Here is a 13,961-nt window from a genome sequence, read left to right as displayed (position 1 = left end):
CCGGAATTAGTGATGTTCCATGATTATGATATAAAGTAATGGGATTGGTTAGGCAATGTATGTCATGTGACAGACGAGAGGGATTTCGGCCCACGGAGTGCCATCCGGCATACATGACAACCCAGGGAGCAGTTTTAAACCTTTCACTGCCAGGCTGGGCTGAAGACTTTGAACCTCCGCCGGCCAGACCATTTTTGCAGTTTTTCCCCCTCATCTTATAGAGTTTGTAACAGACCCCCAAACCCTGGTATTTCCAGACCGCACATACAGATGACGCTACTGATATTGTGGGTCAATATGTTCAGTAATAATTCACTAAAATCATTATCAGCGCATAAAGAAAACCATAATTGACAAGATTCCTCCTCCATCTAAAAGATAAAACTGTACGGAGTTATTACATAACAAATATTTGTACATTTCAAATGCGTCTTTTTGTGAAACGGTAAAGGAACGCAAAATTGTAAAAAATCTGGAGGTTGGCCTCACACTTATGTGTTGTGGTCACGCTTGATCTGCAGTGTTGGGCCTGAGCTGTGTTGGGGTGTGTTGTGATGAAAACGCTGCATGCATACATTTAATCGTAACACAGCGTATTAACAGACTCCTGATATATAACTTTTGAGATAGAAAAAGATATTGGGGACACAGAGTCCTAAATCTCTTTGCCTACAGCCCAGGTTCTCAATGAAAAGGAAGCACTCGGTACAGAGGTTTCCTGTTCATTCACAAAACTTTGAAGATACTATCTCTCCAGGTATGAATGGGGAGGAAGTCTCTGCACTGAGCGGTACCTGTCCATTTATAAACTGAGGAGATAGTCATTTTTTACTATGTCCCCAGTCATGAATGAATAGGAAGTGATAGCAAATAATTGTGTGCACAATCTGCCTATAACAACGCATGTAATTAATATATGTAAATATATAATATATGTGTGTAAAAACGCTGACGCTTAGGTGTAAACCCTGCCTCAGAATGGTTTGAGCGAAAATTCTATAACATGGACAGAGACAGCAAAAAAAATTGTCAGGGGTTCTTGCAGCCCTTACTCTACTATCAAAAAGCATGTTTAGTGCTGTCTGTGTCCCTGTTGGAGATTTTCACTTCCTGTCTGGTAAAACCATTGGTTTCATATACACATGGCTTACAAAATCTATGACTTGAACTGCTAAAAGAATTACAATATATCAGAAGCCAAGAGCTGAATCAGTCTGCCAATTTCTAACCATAACAAATATATCACCTTTGTGTGGGCTGGCCCTTTAAATCTTTCTCTATAAGGCACTGGTCAATTATTAAAAGAGAACTATGGGCTAACCTTTTTATACCATAGCTCTCTTTAGGGTCACGGGAGGACATACTCTAACGTCCTCCCGTGACCCAAAGCTCAGTATACAGTAAAGCGAGCTGTTGCTCGCTATATACCAAAATTGCCGCAGCTGGGAAGGATTCCGACAATGCTGTCGAGATCCACCCAGCTGCGTGAGTGACAGCTAGCTCTGCATACCCCCTCCCCAGTCTGTTCCTCCACTCAGCGCTGGAGGATCGGAGCGGGGAGGGGGAAATCCCTACTGGGAGCGGTGACTGACAGGGAGATGATCAGAAAGTGAGCGAGGGATAGTATGCGTTCGCTCACTTCCCGATCTATGGAGCCGACCTGTGACCGCTTCTTTGCCACAGGTCGGCTCGAACTATGAGGTTGAGTGAAAATCACTCACCTCATAGTTCTCCTTTAACCCTTTTCTGTTTTTTATGTAGCAGGTTTCCTTTCAAATATTAAAAAAAAGTTGACGAGGGAGCATGGAGTAAGTTTCTGGCCAACCAGGAAGCCAGGGGGCGGGTAATGACTCACCACCTGGCTTCCTGAATGGCCAGTTTCCCGACTGGCTTCCTGATTGACTGGGAAGCCGGCTCCATGTCCCCATGTCACCAGGTTCCGGTATCGGGTTAGGCATCGGGAGCATTTGGGCGAGTACGAGTACTCACCCAAATACTCGGAATTGGTATCGGTGCATCCCTAATAAATACTGTGGCATTTTTTTTTCTGTATTTACAATGGCAATGCTTGGTTCATCAACACCACCACCAAGATGAGGAGCAGCGATCCTCCAGCACAGATGGCCAGGCAGCTAAAAATCTAATCAAGAGCCACACACAGTAATACACATACAGAAGGATGGTAAGTCAACTTCTTCTAGAGAACAAAATCTTTTTTCTATTGTGTCATATGTTACCTATGGTATATCGTACTAAGGAAATACGAGGACATCCGCTGCTAATCCCCTAGTTGTCTACATGTCATGTTTATCCTCTGGCTTCAATAATTAAGATAATTCAATCACTTCCCTAACATATAAAGTCTTTCTGCTGGCCTTTGTTTTCTTTTTCTTGTTTGCTAGAATTACTTTTTTTTTCCAACTTTTGTTCTTCACTATGTCATCAGCTTCCCTACCTTGTCAAAGTGTTGCAGATTTGGGGAAACATGTCGAAGGTGACTTCTGCTAAATCAGATGAAGTATCCTAAAACTAAAATCAGTTATTCAGCCGATCTTTATAAATAGGCCCCATAGTCATACATAGTGTACTTTAAATGCAAGATTTCTGTATCTAGTCTTCTAATGACTCAATCTAATCTGTCTACAGAGGAATGAATGTGACTCGTGCAATGAGACATGCACCATTTGTGTGGCCAACATAGAGGACAGGAAGGATGTCAGGTAAGGCATTAAACGTGCTTATGCTTGTAATGCTTGTAACCTTTATGTATTTTTATCTTATTTCTTATAACTTATAACCGTTGTGAAGTGTACGGCCCCATTCACACACGAATCAGCCTGCAAGTACAGCTCCGTGCTGCGTGCGGGGCCGTACCAAGTAGCTGCCGGGAAGGACAGGTGCTGCGTGTGATTAGAACGCAGCCCCCGTCCTTCTCTATGGGGCTACGCGGCCGTACGCCCCCCTACGCTCACCTCATTTGCAGGTCCGTAGGGGTGCGGGTGATCGTATTCATACGCCGCCGGAATGGAACATGTATGCGTCCCGACCAGAAAACCCGCACCCCTACGGACCTGCAAATGAGGTGAGCGTACGGCCGCGTAGCCCCATAGAGAAGGACGGGGGCTGCGTTCTAATCACACGCAGCACCTCTCCTTCCCGGCAGCTACTTGGTACGGCCCCGCACGCAGCACGGAGCTGTACGTGCAGGCCGATTCGTGTGTGAATGAGGCCTAATGATCTGTGTTTCTGTCTTTCATCCCACAGACGCCTTCCATGCAGCCACTTATTCCATCAGGCCTGCATAAATCAATGGCTGTGTACCAGCAGAAGGTGCCCCCTGTGTAGGTATGATATACGTGTCCCTCATACCACCAAGAATAAAGATCATGACAACTGAGCCGTGAAGGGGAGCAGGTCCACCTTATAGATCGATTATTGTTATATCTCTTTTTTTCACTACTGTTCTTTCTTCTATTAAATAAACTGTATTCTTTTGTTTCTTCCTTTAACCTGCATATGTATGTGCATGTATATTACATGGTGTAGCAATATATATTCATAGAAATTATATTTTTTTATGTTATTGGGTTGTACTTATTTGTGGGGGGTTTTTTATGCGACATCATAGGACCTGTTTTCTTTAGTAGCATTGTCATACATGTTACAGACTGATTTGTATAATCTCCAGGTATTCTGCTTCAGAATTCTGCACATACAGTGAGGGGTATTGACAATAATAATGGGCAAACTTGCTTGAGTTAAATTCGTGGGTGTGTTCAGCGAACATGTCGAAAATAATTTCTCTCCATTTTCAAGCGATTGGGTATTCTGACAGGTGCCGGCCTTTGACAATCAGATTGGGCAGCTTGTTGGCTGCCGGCTCTGATCGACCGAAAATTTTCCAGCCGACTCCTTCAGATCAGCTGATCGAGGAATGCCGGCTGAAAGGGAGCCAAGAGTCCCCCACACTGTGCAAATTTCGGTGCATTAAAAACTAGACGAAATTCGACCATTGTATGGGCACCTTTAGGCACCCAGGTTCTGTCTTCTACTTCATTAACCCCACCTGTCACAAACATGTACCTTAGAGGAGTCTGAGTTGATGAGGAAGGACTCTCATGCAGCTCCAGTCTGAGAACCCCTGGGGGTGGAACACGTGTGTAAGGACGAGAGTGGGTCAAGTGGTGGTAATTAGCGAAGTCCAAGACTAGCCGGGTCAGCAACGGTCTGGCAGCGAGGTAAAGGAACAGCAGGCAAGACGCAGCTGGGATTTGTGGGGTCAGGAATGTGGTGCAAAGCAGCAGGCAGGAATGTGGTCAGAGCTGAGCCAAGGTGAAGGAATCCAGAAGAGCAGAGGGAAAGTCAAACAAGCCGGGTCCTTAAAACGAGATCAAGTCAAGATGCAGGATACAGGCTAGGGGAACAGCTAAAGACCAGTCAGCATTGGACGCTAGGGCATCACAGCCTAAATAGCCCTTTTGACGCCAATGTCCGCAACAGGCGTGTGCGCACATACGTGCGCATACCGCAAGAGGCACGCACAAACATGCACACCAGAAATAAACACAGACAAAAATTGAATCTTAGGACTTTTGGGTTTATTCACTGGATTGGATGGTATACAGTCACACCACAATGCAATTATCACTAATAGTGCAGTGATGACTCTGAACAACACAGTGAATACAGGAAAAGGGGGAGGGGTACACTCTCTGCAAATCACTGTAATGTAGCAGTGAATATACAGTTGTATAACTCTATGCAAACATGCTACTAGCACTATACAAGTAGCACAAACTGTTTATATAGAACACCAAAATATAACCCTGGGGGTAAAATGTGTCCAGTCCAGGGATACCAGATGGAATAACACTTATCCATGGGATCCACCAACCTAGCGTCCACCTGTTCCATGGAGAATGGCCTATATGATCCTGGATTTAGTCCAGCCAGTCTGCAGAGATTAAGGTATCCAAGCCTTGGTGATTGTATACTTAGCAACTGTAAGAACTTGCAAAATCATTGCAAACTGTGCTTTGAGGAGGCCATGTGGGCAAATATTGAGAAGGGCCTGTCATGCTTGGGGTGCCAAGGCAGAGCTTAGCAGATTAGACAAAATACAAAAGACTTCCGTCCATAACTGCTGAGCCATGGGGCATGTGCTTGACTGTTTTGATAAGCACAGTGAAAAAAATCTGAATAAGAAATGTTAACAAAAAAGCCAGGCACAGATGCCCAGCAATAGGGGCTACTGGCATGGTTCAATGAGAAGTCATTTAGGCTCCAATTAGGACTATGCTGAGAGCAGATGTTTGTAGAGCAGAGCTCTTCCTTTGTAAGCTGTTCCTACACAAAAAATTGCCATTTGGCCATTAGATTGGATTCACATCTATGCTTCTGTGCTATCCGGCATTTTTTGTTGTTGCTTTGGATAAGGGTGCCATCATGTGTTGACATGCACTGCCATTCCCACCAAAGAACCTAATCATGTGCATTGATAGATCAAAAATAAGGACATGAACTTTTTGGCCACATGTGAACAAGCTCCATTAAAAACAACCGCAAACCTGTGCACACGTATTACAATACTTCGATTGAACCTGAACTCTACAATAAGTGGAAACTACTGTATAAGGTTTGGTTGGAGGGACCATCACGTCATTTTATCGAATTATTTGAACAGCATTAAAATGGCACCTGACTTGTTTCCGGAACACAGCCAGGCAAAGCTTGTTCCTTATTGCAGGAGTTTCTGTGTGCTGAGGATCAAGTGCATTTTTTTAGTGCTTGTATCCATGTTGGGATGCCATATGAACACGGGTGCACAAATGTGAATGCAACCTAAAGGGACACTATAGTCTAAATAATGTTTAAAATTATTTGTAGTTCTTAAAAATTGATGAACTCTAAATTCAAATGTGAACAGCTTTAAAAGAAACATATATAGCTTACCTTCAAGGTGGCCCGTGTATTAAAAAGCTGCTTCTTCTTCGCTCCCGGTTGCTGCACCAATTGTACACTTCTTGGTGTGCAGAATACTTACTTCCCCTCCATGCGCTGTGGTTTCTCTGGCCGGCTCACACATGCTGTAGTGATGGAGGGAGGAACCACCGCTGACAGTAGGGGAAGCAAGTATTTGCTTCACCCGATGGTTGAATACTTGCAGTGGATGTGGAGCAGAGATGCATTGGCTCTTCAATACATGGGCCACTGGAAATTAGGTATATAAATGGCCACTGGAAATTAGGTATATAAATTCAACTTTTAAAAGGTCACTTGTTTTGTAAACATGACCCTATGGTGACAGGTTGACTATGGGTATGGTCATGAAAAGGGGCTGCATGGTGCAAATGGATAAAATACACAAAACAAGACACACTTACTGTGAAATAATTTTATTTACACAATCATACAGAATAGCCATGCCATACTCACTAATAATTATTCCTCTACAGTTAAAAGACTTTATAGCAGCGTAATTAAATATTGTATATTAGTTTATGCATCTGTGTGCTTTCTTGTATAACAAAACTAAGGCGATTTTTTATTTGATTTATGGAAGACGGATATTGACGCTTTTAATGTCACAGACATTAACACTTAAAATATAATTCGATACATTCAGATGTGGAACGGTACCAGAGACAAAAGAAGAGAGCAAAGAAGGACTGGTTTTGGTTAGATTGTGCATCTTGTACATTTCTACATTATGTACATAAATCACGGCATAGGGAAGGTTACGTTTTCCTGAAAACATGGATGATACAACATGAGAACTTTATACTGTACAAAGAAATTACATTAAAAGGTCAAACAAGAAAAAAAAAATCAAACAATTTATGAAAAGAGAAAATGATCTTTTTCAGTTCAGCACCCATTATATATTTATAGTTTGTAATCTTCAGAAAAAGTGGCATAGATGATGTATCGGGTTTTGCATCCATCCTGACTTCTACTTCCTAACAAGAGGTGTGGTTACATAGGTCTGATTTTGTGATAAAATACAGAGATTGCCATTACTGTCCTTCTCCTGAAGATACTACCTGGCTGTTATGCTGATTCTTTGGCCCAAAACAAGTTTGTAGATCAAGAATATCAAGTTAAAGTCCTTCTCTGCACACCTATACATGGTCAGTGACTCAAGCTACTGAACCAAGAGGGTCAGCTCACAGCCAGGGAAGTAACATTTTTGGAACGAGCAGTTAGCAATGGCTTTTAAATTGTGTCAAAATTGAGCTTTGTTCTGCATAAGGAATGAAAGATTTATTGGAATTTGTATTTCTATAGCGCTTTTCTCACTGGTGATTCTAAATGTGTAGGAGATGAACCAGCCTTCTTGGGTGTACTCAGTTGAGCCAATTAACCTACCAGCATATCTTTTGTAGTGTCGGAGGAAACCAGAGTATCTGGAGGAAACCCATGCAAACACAAGGAGAGCATACTAACTCCATGCAGATAATATCCTGGTCAGGATTCCAAAGAAAGAGCCCAGTGCTGCAAGGCAGAACTGCTAGCCAATAAACTGCTTTGCTGTCCATTTTAATTTACTGCTTGAAAACAAAAAGACAAATATAAAAACAGATTTTACCGACCCAAAATATTTTTTGAGAGATGCTTTATACTGCGATATGGGAGCTGACAGCACACACAAAAAAACAATATACAGGTGAAACTCGATTAGAATATCGTGCAAAAGTAATTGCAGTAATTGCTGCAAAAGGGGCCCAAACCAAGTACTGAGTACATATGCATGCTTGTACTTTTCAGAGGTCCGATATTGTACAATCCTTTTATTGATTGCATGTAATAATCTACTTTTTTGAAGTTGTGGATTTGGGGTTCTTGGGGTTTTCATGAGCTGTAAGCCATAATCATCACAATTATGACAAATCACGGCTTGAATTATCTTGCTTTGCATGTAATGAGTCTATCTCATATATTAGTTTCACCTTTTAAGTTGCATTAGTGAAATAAATGAACTTTGCACGATATTCTAATTATTCGAGTTTCATCTGTATGTCTCTGAAGGAATGGGTCTGTGATGCCTATTACAAGCAATCAGATTCTAGTTGCCATTATTCCAGTTCCGGTAACAAAGTCAAAGAACGTGATTGGTAGGGAACACAGACCTATTCATTTAAAAGCTTTTTATAGATGAGGTTCATTGTAAATGCAACAAGACTTTGGCTATATTTCATACAACAGTGGGAAGAATAAAGGTGTGCTGATATCCATGAATGAAAAAGATTACCTTTCAACGGACTGTCTACACTAAACTGCTAAAAACCAAGTTATGGAATTCAGCGCACCTTTCAATTTTCACCAAGTTTCTTTAGTAAATATTCTTGCAAACACTAAAGGTTTACAGCAACACTTCTCAAACTAAGAGGGCTGTAAAAATTGGTGAAAGAAGAAACTGGGTCACTCAGAAAAAAAGCAGAAAGGATGGTGAAGTCTGAAAATGCAGACACCCTAAATCTGTACTGTGGGCGATTCTTTCAAGTGACTTCATACAAGAGAAACACTGAAGGTATATTGCAAAGCAGCAAAGGAATGACACATGCTCTGTATGCCCTTCTATTCCACAACAGCCGACGACTGACAGCACTAAGGACCCTTTCCCACCAACTAAATGGTAATGCAGAAACATCTGAAATGGAAAAATATTCACTAACCTTGTATTCATTTCTGGTTATACATTTTAGAATAGGTGAGGCCTGGGAGCTGCCAGGGGATTTCAGGCAAGGTCTGGAGGAGTGGGGTGTCGAGAGTTGCTGCTTTAAACAACCCTGGTTGTGTTGCTCATAACAGCCAAACAGAATTTTCTTTTTCACTCTCCCCACGTAGTACAGAATCAAAAATGACACTAATTAGTTGCTATGAGTAACTCAAACAGTTTCTGTTGGGCACATTAAATTGAGTCCAAAAAAAAAAAATCTACTGAAAAGGTCCCTACAATGAAAGAACGCTAGCATTCATCCTTCTGGCAGCCAGTATCTTCTACTTTCCCTGTATTGCAATGCTGCAGCATTCATAAGATTCTTCAGCAGTCTGCATTTCTAGAAGTGTGAGCTGGCTGTGTTTCCTGCCATGCACTGTGGTTCTGTCTTATGACCGCTACATCACTACTTTGTCCTGTAAAGACACTGGAGATGGGAACCATGACACATGACACGTGGCAGGAGACACAGCCATCTGACTCTCCAAGAAGTGGCTACTGTCAAAGCGGGGTATACACATGTCGAATTTCCACAGGTGCACTGTTGATTAGTTGATCTAAGGAGCCAGCTTGAAAATTCTTGGCCAAACAGAGCTAGAAGCCAATCAGCTGCTCTATCCATTCAGGCATTCTGAGAGCGGCCGCTGGCAAATTACAATGCAAACAGCGGGGAATTCGTCCATCAACGCTTATTGCATTGATGGAGGAATCTGTTCTATTTTTTCATTCAGCCTATGGGTTGAATAAGATAAGTGGGCAGGTCTACATCAATCTGGCTACGAGGGAAAAATGTGAAGCATTAACAGACCCAACTTCTTTGGTATAACGCCTCAAAGCCCATCAGTGAGCTTACAGTAGACTTACCCACCTGCCCTGCAACAGGAGAGCAAAGCAGCATATCACAAAAAGATGTGGCAAGAGGGTTCTGGGCTCACTTATAGATATATTTTGATATGAATAGGTTGCCTGTAGCTTGCATTCTGACAGTATACATCTCATTTTTGTATGCTTGACCGGGTATGTTTTAATGGCTCTGCACCTCATTAGAAACACAACAATGGCAAAATATGGAGCAAACTCCAACATGTATGTAGGAAGATATAATTATTATATAGTTTGAATGACAGGTCAGCATACATCTTGGACAGTAGCTGCTTGTTTTCTTGCTTGCATGCAAACACATGCCTAAAGAAATATTATTTTCATTATGAAAGTGACATAATTTCAGTTAAGGCATTATGTGAGAAACTGTTAAAAAAATAAATATTAAAAATAACACTTTCGTGAGTTCTGAATTACATAATCAAATCACCTTGTTTTAAATAGATCTCCCATACATATACTCCCTATATATCCCTATACTTTTACTAATTTCTTGAATCATTTTCCTAACCTAATACATGCCAAGTGACAAACTTTAATCATAAATGTAGGATATCACCCCGTAGGTTTCCTATTTTCATGATTCCTCCAAACATAGATAATGATGCTCTACATGGCTTATTCGTAAGATTTTAAATAAAATGAATGGTGATGTAGCAGGTAAAGTAACCCAAAGCAATTTCACTTGACTACAGCCGCATCATTGAAAGGATTGTTGCCATGGTGTTAGCACAAAGTACTTTGTTAAAAAAGAGCCGGTAGAGTACATTTTGGGACATTCTACATCCTACATAAGGAGGTCTAAAGCAAATATTAACTTCAGAAAAATCCTTGTTTTCTTTTTTTAAGTACCTACAATGTCAAAAGACTGCATGGACTATTAGATGCGCTCTTCTCTGTATCAACAGGAAGTATTTAAAAATGTAAAGTACAGCTGCAGACAATCCTTTTTTTTTTCCCTCGTTGGGACAGGATCCCCCCACCATCCTTCTTGTCTCAGTGACTGGAAATTAGGGGACAGCTCTACAATGGGGACGCACATACGCCATATAATTGGATTTTTGCAGTTATATAAAATCATTTTCTTGGAGTCAATTAAGGGACACAGGAAGTTTTTTTTAACCTTTCAGTTATTATCCTGCCTACAGGAGGATTGGACACTGGCAAATAAAAAACTGTAGGCCAGTCCTATATAGCCCCCTCCCACCAGCAGCATATGCCAGTTTTGTAGCAAAGCAGTACTGAGAGCATGACCATAAACATAGAGGGGTGGGACATGTGTCCCTCATTGCACAGAAAGCCTTTACTCTTCAGGATGTCCAAAATCAGTTCAAATGAGAGGTGGGCATCACAGCAAAAGCTGATAGGCCAAAGAAAAAACAAGAGGCGCCTCTAGGATCTTGCATTCACTGAATCAATGCCAAGGGCTTTGGACCTGCAAAGCACTCAGCATCTAACTTTGCCAGAATGGAGTTTGTAAAGTGCCCCATGGGAAATCCTGCGCCCTAAGGCCAAATCCAGGCAATTTCCACAACGTCCTGTCCAGAGGTGTCTGTACCTTGTACTCCAAAAGACAAGCTGTTAGATGAGTAGAAGCGATAAAGAGAGAAGTCTTGATTGAAAATAAAAAATTGATGAGCAACAAAAGACTGCTAGCAAACAATAGGTTACTCTTTAACACAGCAGAGCTGAAGAAAAGACATCCACCCTCTTAGAACATCAAGAGAAAACTGTGACATGATAGTAGTGGGTGCAGTTTTCCTGGGCTTGCCTGCAGTTTTTCTTTGTTTGCAAGTGTCTAATCCTTCTGCAGATTCCAGTATAAGCCAAGGGGTAAAGAATTACTGTGTCCCAAATGGATGAGAAAGAAAAGCACTTTTGTAAGAGTGGGAAATTGTTAGAACCGTGCAATGATTTTTACTTGCTGTAGTTTTTCCTATAAGCCAAATACTATTTAGCTTGCTGTGGTCATTGAGACAGGAAGTGAAGGGAAGACTTCCCCTGTAGTGACCCAGACAGCAATAACCTAGACCAAAGTTCAAACTCTCCGTCAGTCTCTTTGGCAGAGTTACACTGGAATGGCATACCAGGTCATTGGAAGATAAACATAACCTATTTCTCGGGAAAATCATACATTTCATACATCAGTTTTAAAACATTTAAAATAAGCCTAACAGGTAGGAGAGATGCAATTCTGAAATTACAGGGAAAACAAACAAATTCAGCAGTGCAAACGAGTGCAGATTTCCTTGATATTGTGCGCCTCACCCCTTGCGCAATACTGGATAACATTTGATACCCTAGCTCTAAACATTCCAGCATTTCCTCTGGGAGTGTTGGATGACGAGTACACCCGTAATGTCAGTAATATTGTCAATAGTGCTCGATACAAATGTCCACTTCATTTTCCTATCACCATAAGACTGGGCAATCCATTTTAGAGAAACCATGATCTTTTCTTAGCTGCCAGTAAGTGTTATTCGTTACCCATGAATCATCGCTTGATTTTCTGTGGATAGTACAAGAAAAAAAAGAAATCACCAGGTTTGGTCAAGAAAATAGTAATTAAAACATGCAAATTGCACTTCTTCATGTAATATTCATTTAATATATGGTTTTATACTTTTTTTGCAATTAATATATTTTTCTCCCACAGGCCAGAGAACAATGCTATCTTATTGTATTAAAAATTTACTCAGAGCCAAGATGTACACAAATAGACCCTTAAAAATTGTAGCCGACTTTGCACAGCAGGCTTTAGGGCATAACATCTATTATAAATGCCTCACAATATAAATACGGTTCAGATTTGCACAGTTTTAACAGCTCTTCTTGTGACTTTTAGGTCTTTCAGCACTGGTTAATGGAAAACTGTAGTTTTAGTAAAGTTATCTTTTAAAAGGTCCCCCCTTTTCCTTCAGTTAACCTGGCCAGAAGGTAGCATTTACCTTTTCTGTTGCTGTGCAGCCCATGAGGAGCTGCTGCTTCAATAATATCCCTGCTTGGTCCTTCTTTCACGCATGTGCACTGCAATCTTTATTCTTTCATTTATCTTTGGTAAAAATGGTGGACAGCATTACCATAGGAATGACTAGAGATTGCAGGGCACATGACGATTACAGTGCATCAAGAAGAGGAACCTGGCTAGGAGTCTTTTATAGTGGCAACTGGTTGACTCCCAGCAGGTTGCACAGGGAAGATCAGCACAGAGGGTGGACAGGTAAGTGGTGGATGGGAGAAGACAGGGTGAATTTAAAAACAACACTGAAAGGATAACACTACAAAGTTGTTGGTAGAGCTAAAGGGAATTGTACAATTAGATAACAACATGTATGGATAGTGCATTGGAGATAGTTGTCTTTCCAAGTTCTGGCTATCTGAACAGGTTTGCAGTAAAGGATGTAATTGGAGACAGCTCTAAAACAAAGTGCTCCCATGCTGATGGGTGTGAGTTCACAGTGTTAGTGTACAGCACACACAGAGGATAACTACTTCCATCCTACATTCACATAGCTGCACACCTGAAGAAACGAGGCTGGTGCTCCAAATTGTTCTCCTCCAATACTCTCCTCCTTTCTCTCTGCAGCTGTTCTATCCTTTGTTTTTGTGCTTCTGCTCCATCCACGTTGCCTTCTTCGAGAAGTCTGGCACCAAACAAAACATCATAAATATCATTAGCGATGGAGATCATCACATCCTTGAGAACACTGATTATCCAGGACAGGATGCAAATCTCCCTGTTTAACATTCATCTCAGAGCACAAAATCACATTTGCCATACAACCTCCTGGCTAGTTCAAACACTTTTAAAGGCCATCATTTTATTCTGTCGAAGCCCACCCCTTACGGATCCTAAAAGGGACAAAAACTTCTCAAATTTTCCTTGCAGCACTGTAGAAACAGCGACTCTGCATTCTTAAATGGTACAGAATCAGTCATTTTGTGTCAGCTTTTACAAGAACTCAAATCTGGTAAAAGCAAGTGACATCACTGATGGGACACTATGGGAGAATTATCACCTTAGCGGCAGTGTAAATCATGTGGCTATTCATTGCAAATCACAGCAGTGACTTAAATGAATGTTACAATTTTGAGTTTTAACCATACATTTAATTATCTATAGGTCCATAAAGCTACTGAAAATATTTCTACATACAAACACATGTGATAAGTAAATCATTGTATCTGGATCATTGTTTACTTTCACACAGGTACACACAAGGTCAATGGGGGGTATTATATATATATATATATATATATACACATACACACACACACATACACTCTCTGCAATCGAAAAAACAAAACAGAAAAAAAATCAAGAAATGTAACTTTTTAAACTTATCTAAGGCATAAATTT

The 13,961-nt window shown here is 41.1% G+C and overlaps 1 protein-coding gene across 5 annotated transcripts in view; it reads right to left on the bottom strand.

Annotated features, from left to right (window-relative positions):
• Positions 1-11,792: 11,792 nt before the first annotated feature.
• Positions 11,793-13,961, bottom strand: part of OSBPL3 (oxysterol binding protein like 3) — a 68,127-nt gene continuing 65,958 nt past the window's right edge. For all 5 annotated transcript variants that reach the window (XM_018573590.1, XM_018573728.1, XM_018573656.1 and 2 more), the window contains 2 exons: positions 13,123-13,245; positions 11,793-12,110 (listed from right to left, as the gene is read on the bottom strand). In XM_018573590.1, the coding sequence (XP_018429092.1) occupies positions 12,014-12,110; positions 13,123-13,245 (220 nt within the window). In that variant the 3' untranslated portion in view covers positions 11,793-12,013. The remainder of the gene's footprint in view (positions 12,111-13,122; positions 13,246-13,961) is intronic.

The sequence above is a fragment of the Nanorana parkeri genome, unplaced genomic scaffold (assembly GCF_000935625.1).
Source record: "Nanorana parkeri isolate BGI_ZX_2015 unplaced genomic scaffold, ASM93562v1 scaffold4, whole genome shotgun sequence".
NCBI lineage: Eukaryota > Metazoa > Chordata > Amphibia > Anura > Dicroglossidae > Nanorana > Nanorana parkeri.
This window is presented reverse-complemented; position numbering and strand designations above follow the sequence as displayed.